This window comes from Chlorocebus sabaeus, chromosome 7, assembly GCF_047675955.1.
Source record: "Chlorocebus sabaeus isolate Y175 chromosome 7, mChlSab1.0.hap1, whole genome shotgun sequence".
In the NCBI taxonomy this organism is placed as follows: domain Eukaryota; kingdom Metazoa; phylum Chordata; class Mammalia; order Primates; family Cercopithecidae; genus Chlorocebus; species Chlorocebus sabaeus.
In genome coordinates this window covers 61,149,407-61,168,925 of record NC_132910.1, presented here as the reverse complement: position 1 = coordinate 61,168,925, position 19,519 = coordinate 61,149,407, and the positions used below count along the sequence as shown (strand labels likewise).

The 19,519-nt window shown below is 38.3% G+C and overlaps 1 protein-coding gene across 2 annotated transcripts in view; it reads right to left on the bottom strand.

Moving 5' to 3' along the window:
- Positions 1 to 19,519, bottom strand: part of MCUB (mitochondrial calcium uniporter dominant negative subunit beta) — a 112,856-nt gene that overhangs the window by 27,714 nt on the left and 65,623 nt on the right. The window contains exons 1-3 of one of the 2 annotated variants that reach the window (XM_073017538.1): positions 3,513 to 3,531; positions 2,852 to 2,927; positions 1,598 to 1,768 (exon numbers count right to left, since the gene is read on the bottom strand). In XM_073017538.1, the coding sequence (XP_072873639.1) occupies positions 1,598 to 1,679 (82 nt within the window). In that variant the 5' untranslated portion in view covers positions 1,680 to 1,768; positions 2,852 to 2,927; positions 3,513 to 3,531. Of the gene's footprint in view, positions 1 to 1,597; positions 1,769 to 2,851; positions 2,928 to 3,512; positions 3,532 to 19,519 lie in introns of those variants that run through there. The other variant, XM_007999519.3, reaches the window with a different exon arrangement.

Genomic DNA, 19,519 nt, shown 5'->3' with positions numbered 1-19,519 from the left:
CTGCTTTTTCTTCATAACATTTATTACTTAACATAATACATAATTTATCTTGTTTTTTTCTCCTCCTAAATATAAGTTCCATAAGGGCAGGAGTTTTTATGCCTTTTGTTCTTTGCACTACCTCTAGCATACAGAACAGTGCCTGACATATATTAGGTACTCAATAAATATTTGTTGAATGAATCAATTAATCTCCATTTTCCAACTTCTCTATCTATCCTTTAATTAATTTGGAACTTGGATAGGGAAAAAGTATGTTTATTTCCCTTTCAAAACTGCAGTGGTAATCGTGAACTTAAATAATTTTATTCTAAGTATTTAATATCATAATAAAATAATGCAAATTAATTTATCTATATTTGCAGCTGCTATAGTGGGATAGGGTAAATAATTCTTTATTCTATTTAGAAACAGTTGGTCTAAGACCATTTTAGACTATGAGAACATAAAAGCTGTATTCTACAGTTTAAATGTCTAAATGATGACATACTTCTGGTTTTTTTTTTTTTTTTTTTTTTTTTGAGACGGAGTCTCGCTCTGTCGCCAGGCTGGAGTGTGGTGGCCGGATCTCAGCTCACTGCAAGCTCTGCCTCCCGGGTTCACGCCATTCTCCTGCCTCAGCCTCCCAAGTAGCTGGGACTACAGGCGCCCGCCACCTCGCCTGGCTAGTTTTTTGTATTTTTTAGTAGAGACAGGGTTTCACCGTGTTAGCCAGGATGGTCTCGATCTCCTGACCTCGTGATCCGCCCGCCTTGGCCTCCCAAAGTGCTGGGATTACAGGCTTGAGTCACCATGGCTGGCCTTACTTCTGGTTTTTTAAAAAATGTATATTCTTCCTAAGAACTAATTCTTCCAAAAAATATACTGGACTGTAATTGCTTTATAACAGTGGTGAATACATGTTTTGTATACTTTAATTATTCACTGGCTTATTTTAATAATTAAAACTATACTTTGTTTTCTAATTATTCAGATTTTGCTGAGAATTGCACACTAATGCCTGTGCCACTAAGATTTTCTCATGAAAATTCTTTAAGGCTACGTTTATAAAATAAGTAACTGAAATTTACATTAAATTTGTTCCGTTAATTTTTCATTCAATGAAGGTAAAACAGTTTTTTTTGTTTTTTGTTTTTTTCTTGGGATGGAGTTTTGCTCTTGCTGCCCAGGCTGGAGTGCAATGGTGCGATCACAGCTCACTACAACCTCTGTCTCCTGGGTTCAAGTGATTCTCCTGCCTCAGCCTCTCAAGTAGCCGAGATTACAGGTATGCACTACCACTGGTGGCTAATTTTGTATTTTTAGTAGAGACAGGGTTTTCTCCATGTTGGTTAGGCTGGTCTCAAACTCCTGACCTCAGGTGATCTGCCTGACTCGGCTTCCCAAAAGTGCTGGGATTACCGGCATGAGCCACCACGCCAGGCCAAAACAGTTTTTTAAATAGTGTTGATGCACAAAAATGAAAGAATAAAGACCAACCATTTATTATCTAATGAAGTAAACAATGTACTTCCTTCTAGAAAAGTAAAGAACCAAACAAGAGTTCAGAAGAGACAGAAACCCTGGGACAAAGCTGTAAAATTATATACATATCTACCTGCTGTGAAGATGGCTGCAGTTTTGATGCCCTTATCTTCATTTTGTAGGTCCTGAAGGAATGAACCAACTGTTGACAACATTGGTTTCACTACAAATTGACAACGTTCTTTTCTAGATGGCAAGGTAAGTGTTACCAAGGGAAGGCCATGTCTATAATTAACTGTTATTTCTGTTAAGGAAAAAAAGAAAAAATAAATGGGTAAAATTTACTTAAAAAAAAAATACAAGAATTCTAGAAGGAATGCTTAAACATGAAATTCACACACCTCTGAAGTCCTATAAAAATTTGTATTGCTCCAATAATACCTTCATTATACTACAGTTTACATATTCCCTACCATTCTATAACATTTTAGTGTAGCATGTACCACACTATTATCTACTTAAAGTCTTCCCAGGTGGCCGGCATGGTGCCTCATGCCTGTAATCCCAGCACTTTGGGAGGCTCAGATGGGTGGACTGCCTCAGCCCAGAAGTTTGAGAGTTGTCTGGGCAACATGGCAAAACCCCATCTCTACAAAATATACAAAAATTAGTCTGGTATGGTGGTGTACGCCTGTAGTTACAGTTACTTAAGAGGCTGAGCTGGGACGATGGCTTCAGCCTGGGAAGCAGAAGTTGCAGTGAGCCAAGATTATGCCACTGCACTCCGGCCTGAGTGACAGAGCTAGACCCTGATTAAATGAAAAAGAAAAAGAAAAAAAGTCTTCCCAGGTAAACACTTAAGTTCTAGTTTTCTTGAGAACAGAAACTATTTCTTGTTTTTGTTTTTGTTTTTTTCTTTTTGAGACAGGGTCTCTCACTCTGTTGCCCAAACTGGAGTGGCACGATCATGGCTCACGCAGCCTCTACTTCCTGGGCTCCAGCCATCTTCCCACCTCAGCCTCTTGGGTAGCTGGGGCTATGGGCATGTACCACCACGCCTGGCTAATTTTTGTATTTTTTGTAGAGATGGGGTTTTGCTTTGTTGGCCAGGCTGGTCCCAAACTCCTGAGTTGAAGGGATGTGCCTGCCTTGGCTTCCCAAAGTGCTGGGATTACAGGCCACCATGCCCACCCAACTATTTCTTATCATCTCTAACTCCTCTGATTGCTGAGGTGGGAATTTGACAAAAGACAGCAGCTCTATTATGGGAGCACAAAAAGGTGGAAGTGAACCCAATCAGGGTGGGGTGGGATGGGGATAGTGTAAGACTTTATTTGGAAGAAAGGGAAACAATTAACATATGAATCAAATAAATAAGAAAGCTTACCATCAGGTGGCACCACGGTACTGTAATGGTGAGACTGGTAGTATTTCACATTCCCACACAGCTTCACATACAAAACCTACAAGAAGGAAAGATTAATTTGTTTTTTTATAAAAAGAGTGGGAAAGATGAAATAAGTGTCTTTATTTTACCATAAGATTCTTTTTAATACTATATGAAAAGCACAATGAAAAACTCAACTTGTCATGCATCTCCAGGGTGAGCCCTTGGCAAGCTCCCTGAACCTTCCTGGCTGTATGCCTGCCTGCTACTGTGTATGCTATAGCAGTAGCACACTAGGACGGGATCCCCAAATTGGGGTATGAGGTCACCTGAAAATCCTAGAGTTCTGTGAGAATTTTTACTTTCAGTACTTCCTTTCAGGTAATAATCTAAAACAAATGGATGTAGCTAGTCTAGATACATGCTTCTCAATATGCGGTCCCCAGACCAGAAACATCTTGCGGCTAATTAATAATGTAGAATCAGGCCAGGCACGGTGGCTCAGGCATGTAATTCCAGGACTTTGGGAGGCCAAGGCAGGCGAATCACCTGAGGTCGGGAGTTCGAGACCAGCCTGACCAACATGGAGAAACCCCGTCTCCACTAAAAATACAAAATTAGCCGGGCTTGGTGGAGCATGCCTGTAATCCTAGCTACTCGCAAGGCTGAGGTAGGAGAATCGCTTGAACCCGGGAGGCGGAGGATGTGGTAAGCCAAGATCCCGTCATTGCACTCCAGCCTGGGCAACAAGAACAAAACTCTATTTAAAAAAAAAAAAAAAAAAAAAAAAATGCAGAATCACAGATTCAGACCAGACTTACTGAATTCCAGTCTGCATTTTAACAAGATCCTCAGGTGATTCACATGTACATTAGAGTTTGAAAAACACTGCTCTAGATCTGTGCTGTCCAATATGGTAGACACTTGTTAAATGTGGTTATTTAAATTAGTTAAAATTATGTACAGGCGGGACACGATGGCTCATGCCTATAATCCTAGAACTTTGGGAGGCTGAAGCAGGAGGATTGCTTGAGCTCAGGAGTTCAAGACCAGCCTGGCCGACATAGTGAGACCCTATCTCCTATAAACAGCAACCACAAAAAAATTATGTACACAAACATTCAGAACCTCAGTCACCTTTGCCACATTTCAAGTGCTCAAAAGCTCCCTATGCCTACTGACTATCTCACTAAAAAGCAAAAGCGCAGGAATAGAATATTTCTGTCATCACAGAAAGTTCTATTGGACAGCAGTGCTGAGTCTACAACATCTAAATGGCCACCTCACTATGGAACGTGTTTTGTGGGCTTGCACTGGTGTTTGTGTTTACACAATTGCATTGGTGCTTAATGAAGACCTAATAATATCATGGTGCAGTGTGTGAACAAAGATATTGTGGGAGTAGAAAGAATGGGCATTGGGGAATTGGTTCATAGGCATTTGGAACTCAAAAGGACTTGCACCAGAGAAATTAGCACCAAAGTCACAACATGGTGGCTGTATCATACTGATCCAGATTTTTTAATGCATCACCTTACAGTAGTTTATTAACAATAAGTTTGCCAGTAATTGTGCAAAGAATAATTCTTTTATAAACTGCATTTTTAAATTTTTCAGGATTTGAGGGTACACTATTAAAATAATAAATCAGTGGTTAAAAGTGTGTTCACTGTTTCAAAAAATAAAGATGCCACTGACCCAAATGAGGCTCCATTATGCTCAAAATTAAAAGAATCTCATCAATAAGTGAAACAAAACATTCAAATACATATTTTAGTATTAAACACAACATAGGCAATAAATGTCAACACAACATCATCTTTTACATTAAGACTAGTACCTCAGAATGTGACTATACTTTAAAGAGGTTATTAAGTTAAAATGAGATCATTAGTGTAGGCCCCAATCCGACATAACTGGTGTTTTTACAAGAAGAGGTGATTTGAACAGACATGCACACCCAGAGGAAAGACTGTGTGAGGACACAGGGAGAAGACAACCATGTACAAAACAGCCATGTACAAGCCAAGGAGAAGGTTTCAGAAGAAAACAACTGAGCCAACACCTTGAACTTTAACTTCTGGCCTACAGAAGGGTGGTGAGGAGGGTTTATAAACAGTGGAGGGCAATTAGTGTGGGTATCATAACCCAAATGGGATGAAAAGGGCCTCTGCATGGGAAACAGGCTCAAAAAAAAAGTTGGAGCCCAACTAGGGTAAGAAAGCCATGTCTGCAGGGGAAGGAGTGGTAGTGGATATGAGAGACTGTCACATGCAGAAGAAAAAAAATATATCAAGAATAATGGAAGCCAGATTTATCCTCTCCAAGCATGGAACTACAATTATGGAAAGGGACTAGAATAAACCCTGTAGTGTTAGATTGGAGCTGGAAGTACTGGTGTGAATTCATGGTTTTTAATATGTAAAATTATAAAGAAATATAATTAAATAAAATTAAATATAAAAATTTTAAAAGATGCAGATGTTTAATGTACGTGTGTATATAAGTATAGAAATGTAAATTTTACATGTATGTTTTTATACTGACATATATATGTATACATATATTCTCTCTTTCTGAGAGAGCCTATGAGCAGTGACACTCATAATAATAAACATCTAGCATCTAGATCTTGGCACCAAATACTATGCTTACCTAAGAGGAAGCAAGGCTCCTTGGAGAAATGGCTAATTCTAGGGCTGGGCATGGATAAGGACAAAATGAACCTAGAGCATCTCGCTGTACTAGAAAGCAAGGAAGTACTCAATGGATGATGGGAGACTTATCAAAAGAACCCAGAAGGCAGGTCAAAGGGCATCCCTATGGTCAAATCTGGAACAATTTTTAGCATTAAATAATGATAGTAATAAATTATAATACATTGAAGAAGATAGGAAACCATGAGTGTATTCTGACATAATTAAGTGAATAAATTTAAAGTTTAATAAGGAATGAGAATGCCTTCGCACAAAAGCATCAATTCAAAGGAAAAATAATAACTTCAAAGGGAAGAAGCCTGGCAGATACCATCTTAAATGATCAAAAGTAATATTATCAGTAATGGGGCAAGTTGAAATCATGCAATGAGAATACATGGGACACTTTTGATATATTTCCAACAAAGATGCTATATAATCCGAAGCAAATCACAAGGAAATACCAGACAAACCCAGAGGCATTCTACAAAATAACTGTAATCTTTAAAAGAGTCAAATCATGAATGTCAAAGAATGTTGTACTGATCCAGAGTGGAGGAGACATGACAACTAAATTAAACTGTGATTCTGAACTTCTGCCAATAAAGAACATTATTGGAAAAATTGGTAAGATTTTAATGAGGTCTAAAAATTAGATGGTGGTAATGTATTAACATTAATTTTCCGATTTTGATGGTTGTTTGTCGTTAAGTTGGAGAATGTTCTTATGTTTCAGGGAAACTGGCATCAGATTCGCAATGTATTCTCAAATAGTTCACAAACAAAATAGTCTTCCTACTGTGGCCACAACTTTCTGTATGTTTGAGACTGTTTCGAAATCATACAATTCTGAGAGACTGGTAGGCCAGGGTAAAAAAATTAATAATTCAAAAACAATAGGTTTAGAAAAACATCAAAATTACCATGTACAGAGATAAGTGATTAATAACAAAGGGTCAAATATTAAACCTTTTTTGCATGCCAGTAGGAAACTATGGTTACTTGGGAAATTGAAAATAAAAAATTTTTTTAAAGCAAAGAAACTCCTGTACAAGTTTTTATTTAGAAACCCCAAGAATATTGACAATCCTCAGACATGTTAGTAAAGCTTAAAAGAGAAACTGCCATACCCTGCAACAACCCTTTTTAGAGGGTTATTATTAAAATTCTGAGAATCTTACACAAACCCATCACACATGCAGAGCTGAATTTCAAGAATGACTCACCAAAACTCAGGTCTTCGTTTTGTTTACACCTCACCTCAAACCCATCTTGGGAAGCCTACCATTTTGTATCAAAGGGGATTTAATAGTTTTGAACAAACAAATGGTATGAACCAAATCTGTTGCTTTTTCATTTAATCCAGTTAGCTGGGCTGCCCCTCTATACCACACCTGGGTTCAGATTCCCCAAATCAGGCCCCCGACTTCTCAAATCTAAGGATTCTCAGGATGAATCCTTAGATTTAAGAAGTATGAGTCCTAGCTGGACACAGTGGCTCATGCGTGTAATCCCAACACTTTGGAAGGCTGAGGTGGGAAGATTACTTGAGCCCAGGGGTTCAAGACTAGCCTGGGCAACAAGATGAAACTGTATTTCTATTTTTATTTTAAAAAATCATAATAAATAAATGGGTCCAAAGCAGGAAAAATGAAATTAACTCTGTCCTTGACACAATGTGATGAAACTGCAGAACCCCAGAAACAAAAAATTCTTACAACACCTGAAAAAAAAGAGGTTGCCTACAAAGGAAAACAATTAAATTTACATAAGGTGAATTAATAGAGATTAGAGGCAAAGGAATATCTTCAAAGTTCTGAGAGGAAATAACAACCAACCTTGAATTCTATAGCCAGATAAGCTACCATTTTGAACAAAACTGAGACTGAGAGACTAAAACACATTTACTGAAAGCATTTTGTAGGAAAAAGGAAATCAAAGAAAGCTTACACACCACAGGATGTAAAATTAAATGAAGAGAGAAACAAAGTGTGTACTTCCAAACCAATAGAGATAAAAGAATATAAAAAAAATTTAGCCAAATTATGAGAAGACAAGAAAGGAGAAAGAAAATGAGCAAAGGAAAATCAGGATGAACAGAATGCACAGAGTAAGGTGGTACACAGATATCCACATTTGTCTGAAATCACAATAAATGTAAACAGATTAAACTCTCAGAAGGACAGAAGTTGTTGGATTTATAACACAGACTGAGAGTTTAACTACTCATAGGCTTTCATTGAAGGCACTACTCTAAGCTGTAGTGAACAAAATGTAACAGGAACAAGGAATAAGAATGCATGAGAAATTCTGAACAAGGAAATTGGTAAAATATATGCATAAAATATATGCATATGTGTCACTTATTATCAGTGTGAGAAGATTAAATAAGATACCACATGTAAAATGAATAGAAATGTGAAATGAATACAAACTCCATCATTTTAAATGTTGTTTTCTGTGTCACTTAATATAGAGTACTTTTGCACTCCACAGAAACAAGAAATTCTTGTGTGAGGCAAGAAAAATGGTGCTTTTGGGGTTAGGCTGCTTTGTACACTCCTCAGCTACATAGCTGTTTTGCTTTGAAGCTTGTCTTTGGGTTCATTAGTTCTACATCCTGTGGTGCATCATGATCTCTTGTAGAACCTCACACTGAGCTTCAAGCTTCAATGATTTTTTTTTTTTTTTTGCTTCTCTGTACAAAAAAAAAAAAAAAAAAAAAATCACACTGCTATATAGGAGCTCTCTTTTGATGAACTCTTACTTGCCTCTAGATCTATGTATCTCCCTAACAAAAACTGCATTTGGTAGCACAGACTAGGCAGTTATCTTAATTAATATTTCAGTCTCAGGTACTACATGAATCATCACTGTGAAAATAAATTTTTTCTTCTGGTTTGGATAGTCCAAGAAGAGTAGTTAATCCACAACATGACTGAAACAGAACAGAAACAGGATACGAATGGCATTTGGCTAATACAGAACAGAAACAAAAGTAATACACACAATATTTGGCTAGTAGCCAACAATAACTTCCACCTACTGTAACTTCTCAACCAGCTCCCTCTCAGCTAGGCTGCATTTACATTCCTTCTAAGAACTACGCATTTAAGTCAGTCGTCCCTTCAGAACTAATCTCAGCAGGACGTCTGAAATTATATTCTTGTATACATGTATTTTCCTCCTCCTTTCTCTCCTTCCTTCCATTCCTTTTGACAGGACACTGGTTTTGAAAGCAGATAATGAAGGACTACAACCCAGAGAAAAGATGTTAGACTAATTTTCCTGTCCTACTGTGGTCTGTTAGAAAAAAGAAGGAAATATTTGGGTATATTGCCTTAAAAATACATTATTTATAATTAATAAACTTTTTCAACATCATTATATGAATGCAGTTTCTTAAGATCTGTTTGTAAGGGAAATACCTAGTACTTTTTCCTCTAGTTCAGATCACTTACGCCTGGAAGCCTTGTTTTACATGGTTTTCAATAGTGTGAAGCTGGTTTTAACAGCTACTATTTCCATCTGCCCAGCACCTCTTCCTTACGCTGTCCCAACAGATGCAGACACACAATTATGTGGGCCAGGTGCAGTTCTACATCCCTTTTACCATAAGGTGATGGTTCAGTGGCACATTTAAAAGGGTAGGGGCTCCTAACTATTAATACTAGACTGTGGTCACTTATTATCGGTGTGACCTTAGATTACTTAATCTCCATGTGGTCCCTGCATTTCAGTATTCTAGCAATTAAAATACAGTAAATAAACTGCACATGGATGTTTATAATGGCTTTGTTTATAATTGCCAAAACTTGGAAGCAGGCAATATGTTCTTCTTAGTAGGCGAATGAATAAATAAACAATGGTACATCTAAATAATGGAATATTATTCAGCACTAAAACGAAATGAGTTATCAAGCCATGAAAAGACATAGAGGAACCTTAAATGCATATTAGTAAGTGAAAGAAGCCAATCTGAAAAGAATCAGACTGTGTGATTCCGACTACATGACATTTTGCAGAAGGCAGAACTGTGGAGACAGTGAAAGGATTAGTGGTTGCCAGGAGTTATGGGAAACACAGGGATGAACAGAGCACAGAGGATTTTTAGGGCAGTGAAACTCTCTTGTATGACACTATAATGTAGACACGTCACTATATATTTGTCCAACTCCGTAGAATGTACAACACCAAGAGCGAATCCTAATGTAAACTATGGACTTTGGGGGATAATGGCGTACCAGTGAAGTTTTATAGGTTGTAATAAATGTACCACTCTGGTGCAAAATATTGATAACACCAGAGGTTAAGGGAGTGGACGTAGACAGACAGTATATGGAAACTCTTAGAGCTTTCTGCGTGGTTTTGCTATGAAATTAAAACTGCTGTAAAAAATGGTCTATTAAAAAACAGTGGGGAGCTTTGCCCCACATGCTGTTATTTGCCAGCTCTTGTTCTATAGTTACTTCTTCTATCAATGCCAAGGTTTTGTTTTTTTTTTATAAATTGATACATAAATACATTTTAATGAAAAAATATGAGAAACAGTAGTGTTTGACTCATAGTTGCTGAGAAGATTAAATAAGATACCACATGTAAAACACTTAGATATAGAGAGAGGGAGAGAACATTCCGGAGAGAATACCATGTGCTGTGTCCTGAGGTCTAAGAAACTTGTCATGTTCTAGGAATTGAGGGAGGACCAGTAGGACCAGAGTAAGGTAAGTAAGAAGAGAGGGGAGATGAGATGAGACTGGTATGAGAAGTAGCGTCTAAGTCATGCAGCATCTCATTGGCCACAAGTTTTTATTTTGTTAAAGTGTAATAAGGATTCATTGAAAGGTTTTAAGTAGAAGAATGGAGTGATTCTATTTACATTTTAAAATCACTTTTGCTGCTTTAAAAAGGGCAGCCTAGAGGGCAAGGGTGGAAACCAGTTTAGAAGTTGGCACAATAGATGATGGTGACCTGGCCCAGAGCACTAACAATAAAAACGGAGAGAAGCAGATAAAAGTATGCAGGTAAAACTGATAGCTTAGTGGAGTCAAGAACAACTCCTGGGTGTGACTTCAGCAACTACGGAGATGGTGAGTCAGTTACTGCATGGGGAAGAGGAGACCAGAGGAAGCCGTTTCATGGGAAAATCAAGAGTTTTGTTCTAGATCAATTTAGTTTCCCATGTCTATGATTACATAAGGGTAGATGTTAGTCAAGTATCTTCATATTCTACTCTGGACCTCAGGAAAGGTCTGAGCTAGAAAGCTGAGGGGCTGGAGAGAGAAACCAGGTGGTGGTATGCTGAAGAGTGAGTGGGAAGTGATGATGAGAAGACAGCTACTCTAGATAAACAGAAAAGTTCAGCTAAGGGGAGCACATGAATAGGGCAGTAGCTGGAAGGCTATGTGGTTATTGGAGGGTTTGGGACTTAAGCTGAGAGACATCAGAGTATATCTGCATGCTGATGTATGTACTTGTATAGCATGAGAGGTAGTGAGAGAGTGACAACTGAAGGAGTAAAGGAAAAACATCTGTTTGTTTGAGAAAGCTTGAGGGACACAAGATGGAAAGCATCTGAGCGGGAGGACTAGCCTTTGGGGAGGAAGACCGCTGTACTGCAGGAGGAAAGGGAGAGATGATAGGTACAGATCGAGTCTACAGATTTTATGGTGGGAAGATGATAGTGGTAAGAGCATGCACAGTGGGTACAGTGACTAGGGCTCTCTATGCAGTGAATAGAGAAAGTGTAAAAGCAAGGAAGCATGCAACAGCATGCCACTTTCAAGAAACTGTGATGGGTTCAGAATGTCTGAAATAGAGGGTTGGGAGGTGGGTGGTGCTGCAGATGATAAGGTGAGGCTGGAGAAGAGGATATGAATCAACTCGTGGGAAGTTCTTTTTGTTTTTTGTTTTGTTTTTTCTTTTTTAATGTTTCTCTTTGCGATAGAAGTCTTTACATCTAGAAGTAGTTTGACTTACTTGATTTTAGAAGATAGGAATAGATTTAGATCTGGAATGGGTTGGTGGGGGAAGCCAGTTAGGAAACTGTTAAGATAATCTAGGGAAAATGGTAAGAATCTGAAGTAGGGCAGTGGTGATGGAAGGGAGAGGATAGGATGAATCTGAGAGGTCTGTATGAAGTACAACCAGTGGGTCTTAGTGACAGTTCAGTTGTAACTACTGGTACAACCACTACCAGTTGATTTTAAGGAATATTAATTTAGGACAACTCTTAGCCTTCCAGTTCTAGTGATTGGTAATGGAACCAGTTTATCAAGAAAAAGAATAAAGGAGAGAATCGGGTCTACAGAGGAATAAGAAAGAGCTCAGCTAAAAAAATGCTGAGTTTGAGGTACCTGGGGACCATCCCAGCGAAGTTAGACATGTGCGGGTGTGAGTATCAAGAGGGAGGCTTGTTGCTCCAGGAATGCCGAAGTGTGTATTATTGTTTGATTCCAAACCTTATAAAGATTTGCTTGTTTAGGTTCAGACTACTTCTAACCTGGGATTATGTTGAGAAAAACAACATGAAAAAAAATTCCCCAAAGAAGTTTGATAATACATTATCAGGATCCTAAAGTTATTCATACTTTATGATATCATTCCACAATGTATCCTAAAGAAATAAAAATGCAAACAAAGATTTATGTGTAAAGGTGTTCAGAAGCCATTTAGATGTAATGGTGAAAAACTGCATACAATGCATAGAAAATAAACCGCAAAGTATACATCAATGTTAACTTTAATAATTTAGATGATAGCATGATTGGTGATTTATTGTCTCCTTTTTGCATGCCTGTGATTTACACATTTTCTAAAATGAGAATGTGTTCCTTTCTAATGAGGAAAAATGAAGTTGGAAATAGTATATAAAATGGAAATGACCAACCATAGGTAAATAGTAAATTCTCTTAGATCCATAGGACAAGATGTGATAGAGCTATTTAAATTATTTTGTTTATGAAAAGTTTCGTATGAGGTGGGTAAATGTTTAGAAAATGTTAGCAATCAGCTTTTAGTTGACTATGACAATGTGGGCATATCTATCTATAGACAGACCGGCATAAAAAGTCAGGAGTTAGTGGGATTGTGGCTGCTTGTTTTTTGTCTTCTCTATTTTCCACCAAGTTTTTCACAATGACTTTTATTACATTTATTTCCTTCATATTTTTAGTTTTGTTTTATATAGTTTTTTCTCCTTTTACTACTTTCCTTGAAAAAATCTGTTCTATTTATTTTTCTACCACTTTAGAAAATATACACATACTATACTAACTAAACTATACTAACATACACACATATTTAACTATAACTTTTCTAACAAAGTCTCGATTTATCTTTGCCCCTCTACTGAACATGACAAAGACCTTCACATTTTCTAAGAATCTGCTGAATATACTTAATTTTTTTTTAATCGGGCAGCCTCCGAACCAGAGTAGGTTCAGAGAGGCTCCCCCAAATCTTGTTTAACATTTTTTCACTCATTTTAACACAAATTTGTTTAAAATATCTTATGGCGAATAGTTTATTTTCCAACATGTTTTACAGCTTTATGTTTGTATGTTTCCTAGGGCTGCCATAACAATGTTCTACAGACTGGATGGCTTAAAAACATTCATCAGTTCTTTATAAAATAAATCTGGGCCAGGCGCGGTGGCTCATGCCTGTAATCCCAGCACTTTGGGAGGCTGAGGTGGGCAGATAAACTGAGGTCAGGAGTTTGAGACCAGCCTGGCCAACATGGTGAAATCCCATCTCTACTAAAAATAAAAAATTAGATGGGCATGGTGGTGCATGCCTGTAATCCCAGCTACTCAGGAGGCTGAGGCAGAAGAATCGCACGAACATGGGAGGTGGAGGTTGCAGTGAGCCGAGATTGCATCATTGCACTCCAGCCTGGGCGACAAGAGTGAAACTCCATCTCAAAAATATAAATAATAAAAAAAAAAAAAAAAAGTAAAATAAAGCTGGGCGCGGTGGCTCATTCCTGTAACCCCAGCACTTTGGGAGACTGAGACGGATGGATCACTTGAGGTCTGGAGTTCGAGACCAGCCTGGCTAACATGGTGAAACCCCATCCCTACTGAAAATACAAAAATTAGCTGAGTGTGGTAGTGTGCATCTGTAATCCCAGCTACTCAGGAGGCTGAGGCAGGAGAATTGCTTGAACCTGGGAGGTGGAATTTGCCGTGAGTGGAGATTGCGCCATTCTACTCCAGCCTGGGCGACAGAGGGAGAATCCGTCTCAAAAATAAAATAAAATAAATCTGACTTACTCAGTCAAGTTTGAATAATACTGTTTCTCTTGGATGTTAAAAAAATAGTAAGTTGTTTCCCATATTAAAATCTAGCTGAGAGTGGCCAGGTGCGGTGGGTGGCTCACGCCTGTAATTGCAGCACTTTGAGAGGCTGAGGCGGGCAGATCACAAGGTCAGGAGTTTGAGACAAGCCTGGCCAACACAGTGAAACCCTGTCTCTACTAAAAACACAAAAAATCATGCCATTGCGCTTCAGCCCAGGCGATGGTGGGAGACTCCGACTCAAAAAAAAAAAAAAAAAAAAAAAAAAATCTAGCTGAGAGTATTGTATATCAATAACTCTACTACATATCATTTAACCAAAAAACAATGTGTCAGGGAGTGTGACAAAAAGAACATTCAGTTAAAAAAAAATTTTCAGACTTTATCTCTTTAAAGTAGAAATAGCAGCTTTTTGTGATCCAACCTCCCATTCTAGAAGCACTAGGAAAATGTCAAGTATCAAGAAGTAGAAAACATAGCCTAAAGAGAAGTTGAGCTCAAGCAGAAAATAAAAAAGATGCAGCAGCCTGACTTCAAAAAGGAAACAACTTTTTAACTGGAGTGAAGAAAAAATACTGATATATAATGGACAACAGCAGGGACTATCATAATTTGCATAATGACTATAAATCAGAGGGTTATCAGTTTAGATTTCTTAGTTGAAAAGCAACAGCTAATACACTGACACAGAAAAATAAATAAAAACAATTACTTCTAAATATAAGCCTTTTAGGGACAACTTTAATTACTCTGCTACAGAAGCACCACATCTGACGCTAATCTCAGTATGAGGCTTTTGAAAATAATATGGTGCTACAATTTGCCCTTTCCATATCCACGAGTGAGAACTCCATTATTCTTCCTGTTTCAGGGCTCACTCAGTCGTATTCTACAGATATCATTAGATCATGTAATTTACTTTAAAAAGTTTTAAGACACAAGCTGAAACCCGGGTAAGAAAAAGCAACAGACTTGGTTTGTAATATTTGCTTGTTAAAAATTATCAAATGCCCCTTGAAAAGATTCTTATTACCACTAAAGATCTTCAAAATAATGTTTCAAGGTCTAAAAACAACTCCAAAAATGCAGTCGCAATATTTTGTGAAATCAATACAATTATCTATTTTCCTGAGCCAAAGATAGTTTCTTTAGACACGCATCTAGACCATAGAATTTTGTATACAGACACATACTATTTAAATGAATACATCTATTTATAGTCACAACTTTTATATAATGCAGAAGTACTTGAACATCTTTGCATGACAAAGGTAGTAATTCCAAACTGGGAAACAAACGGGAACTACATGAAGGTAACACGTCTGAATTTCTAAAGCACAGAACTCTAAGTTGCTATGCCCTCTGTTGTAGTGAATACAAAATGCAGAGATTCCTTCACAGGAGGTTTGAATACACAGAGAACTGATAAATGAAATGGCAGTACATAATGCCTGAAAATACAGGCATACCTCATTTTATTGTGCTTCACTTTATCACACTTCACAAATACTGCCTTTTGTACCATGTTGGCCAGGCTGGTCTCGAACTCCTGACCTCAGGTGAGCTGCCTGCCTCGGCCTCCTAAAATGCTTGGATTACAGGTGTGAGCCACTGCATCCGGCCATTCTCTTTCTTAATTTTCATGACATCACATTCCCTTGGATTTCTGATTATACCTTCTCAGTTTACTTTAGAGATTCCTCTTCTTGTCATCCTTTAAATGTTGGTGTTTTCCAGAGTTCTACCAGAGGCTACCCTCTCTTATCTCACTCTAAGCAGTATCCTTGGGCAATCTCATCTAGTCACATTGCTTCAACTACATTACCTTGCTGATGGCTTGAAGCTGTATCTCCAGGCCAGAGCCTCTCCTTGTGCATCTAATTTGTATATATGTGATTGAAACCTTTTAGGGTATCTACCCAGTTCATACAATCTCCAATGTTTTAGAAATTGCCTCTACTTCCACCTAGAGTGTAGCAGTGGTGGGCCTCCCAAAACCATGTCTGTACTATGTGACCTTTAATCCTCTCACTGTAATTGACCAGACACCTGCTCCAAGCTGGGTCAATTAGATTCCCAGTCCCGGAATTAGATTGAGACTAAGAGTCTATGTTCAAAATGAAACTTTTGTACACTACTGTAGGGAGTGACAACCACACTTTGGAAAACTGGCAGTATCTCTCAAGACACATATACCTAATGACCCAGAAATTCTACTCCTAGTTGTAAACCAAAATAATCAATTGCATATGTTCTTAAAAGGCAAACATAAAGTTTAGAGCCGCATTTTTCATAATAAGCAAAAACTGGAACTACACAAATCTTCATCATCAGTACAAATGATACGGCTCGGATGAGTGGAGAAATACCAGGGCTTTTGTTTCACCTTGAATTAGATGAGAACACACGGACACACGTGGAGTGGTTTTAAGGAGCAGAGAGTTAAGAAGCAAGAAGGAAGGGAGAAGAAAAAAGGAAGAAGCTCCCTTGTACAGAGACAGAGGGAGGGAGACTCCAAAGCCGAAAGAGAAGACCCCAAGTGGGGCAGAAACTAGCCAGGTATATATAGAGGCTGAAGAAGGTGGTGTCTGATTTGCATAGGACACAGGGGATTGGTTTGACCAGGCATGTCATTTATGTAGCCTGCAAAAAGGCTGGTCCTCCCACCCTAGCCTTTTAATATACAAATGCAGTGCACCATGATGTTTTACACACATGGATATGTGGGGGTGCCCATGTTGTCAGGAACATGTGGGGCAAGGGCAAGAAGGCTGTGAGAATTTCCACGTTTGGGTGGACCCAGTTTCCAATGGCTGGCATTTGCATATTAAAGGTTTGCTGCCCTGGCTCTAAGTGCTGAGTATATATCCAAAGGATTACAAATCATTCTGCTATAATGACACACGCACACGTATGTTTATTGCAGCACTGTTCACGATAGCAAAGACTTGGAACCAACCCACATGTCCATCAATGATAGACTGGATAAAGAATATGTGGCACATATATACCATGGAATACTATGCAGCCATAAAAAAGGATGAGTTCATGTCCTTTGCAGGGACATAGATGAAGCTAGAAGCCATCATTCTCAGCAAATTAACACAGGAACAGAAAACCAAACACTGCATGTTCTAACTCCTAAGTAGGAGTTGAATAATGAGAACCCACGGACACAAGGAGGGGAACATCACACATCGGTGCCTATCAGGGGGTAACGGGGGTTAGGGGAGAGAGCATTAGGAGAAATACCTAATGTAGATGACGGCTTGATGGGTGCAGCAAACCACCATGGCACGTGTATATACCTACGTAACAAACCTGCATGTTCGCACATGTATCCCAGAACTTAAAGTATAATAATTTAAAAAGAGCTGATTTAAAAATGAAACGTCCCAAGGACTCCTTTTCCTCTCTATCTGCCTAAAATAATTTAATAACTCCTACCACACAATAAATAATGGCATCTTCATCAGATGGAATACAGTAACAATACAACAACATGGTTGAATCTCACAAACATAAAGTTAAGCAAAAAAGACAGATACAAAAGAGTGTATGTTGTAAGACTCTATTCATATAAATTTGAAAAAGAGGCAACAGTAATCTACAGTGTTGGAAGTCACAATACTGCAGGGCTTAGGTAGTGACTAAAACAGAGCATGGAGACACTTCTAAGTTGCCAACAGCATTCTGTTTTTTGTCTGGATTCTAACTGCATGGCATGATCACTCATTAAACTTATGGACTATATATTTTCTGTATGAATGTTATTCTTCAGAATTCTCAGCTAAATCTGGACTGGACCTCTGAAATGAGATTTAAATTCTCCTTGGTGAGATTTCTTTATAATAATAGAGTTAGGACAGGAATAATACAATGAAAGTAAGTGTGATAATAAAAAGAATAAATAAAGTGTAATAGAGCCAGAGAAAGAAATAATTTAGGAAGAAAAGCTGTACATGGGGCGGGGGTGTCAATTAGATAAGAACATACACCAATTTTTTTCCTAACCTAAGCCAATTATTGTCAAGCATGGTCTCAAAGGAAGAGAATCTACATGGCAGTCTAGCCAGATGGTGCTAACAAAGTTGTCTTCCTTGCTTTGATGCCTGAGTGTCTGAGATGATAGAAGGCTTGAGAGCCACATGGGGTAGCACAGTTGGCAACTGTATTCAAGTCGTGCAAATCAACACATAGTATGCTTTACATTTATTCTACTTCGGGCATATTTAGTGATGTAGTTATAGTTTCATTTAAAAATTCATTAAAGGCTGGGCATGGTGGCTCACGCCTGTAATCCTAGCACTTTGGGAGGTCAAGGCCTGCAGATCACAAGGTCAGGAGATTGACACCATCCTGGCTACCAGTGTGAAACCCCGTCTCTACTAAAAACACACAAAAAATTAGCTGAGCATGGTGGTGCGCACCTGTAGTCCCAGCTACTCAGGAGGCTGAGACAGGAGAATGGCATGAAGCCGGGAGGCAGAGCTTGCAGTGAGCCAAGATTGCGCCACTCGTCTCCAGCCTGGGTGACAGAGTGAGACTTCATCTCAAAAAAAAAAAAAAAAAAGAATTCATTATAAAATATTATGTTCTATCCAAATACATGCAAACATGCAAAACAAAAGACTTCATCTGAAAACTGGAATGGTTTAAATTTTATTTTTTCAATAGGTATTTCTTCACTTCTGTCGCGTCTAATGTTATAAATTTATAGTCATACATTTCATTTTGGATCCCTTCCTATAATACAATGTATGTATTTCTATCATATGTCACCTCCTTACATCTCTACTTTCTAACCTCACACCTTACGGATATTGTAGTTTCATAGTCATTATTTTGACATATCAGCCTCAGGACTTGATATTCACTTGGCCATTCCACCCTGATACCTATCAAGATAGTGCTGACATAAAAATTGGCAATGACAGGGCAGATGCAGTGGCTCACGTCTGTAATTCCAACACTTTGGCAGGCCGAGGCAGGTGGATCACTGGAGGTCAGGAGTTTGAGATCAGCCTGGCCAACATGGCAAAACTCTGTCTCTACTAAAAATACAAAAATAAGCCAGGCATGGTGGTACACATCTGTAGTCCCAGCTACTCGGGAGGCTGATGCAAGAGAATAGCTTGAACCAGGAGGTGGAGGTTGCAGAGAGTTGAGATCGCACCATTGCACTCCAGAATGGGCAACAGTGTGAGACTCTGCCTAAAACAAACAAACCAAAAAAACTGGCAATGACACAAGACATAAAAGAGATAAAAAATTTAAAAACTAAAAAATCATCACCACTTTAACCAGCACCCACAATCTCATTCGAGACATTGAGCTGGTACCGCCTAGGCAATCTGCTTCCAAATTCCTGCCCCACAGAAACTGTGAGAGCTAATAAATTATTACTGTTGTCTTAAACCACTAAATTTTAGAGAGATTTGTTATGCAGCACTAAATGATAAGTCTAAAATTCAGACTTCTCACTATTTTAGCTTAGATTTCTCCAGCTGAAAAAAGATTTTACTTTATTCATACTCTGAACCAGGGTTCAGTAAACCATGGCCCATGAGCTAAGACTTTTTTTAATCTTTTCAAAATGTTGTTTTAAACAAAGAATATGAAACAGATACCATATGTGGTCAGAAAACCTAAAATATTTACTATCTGGCCCT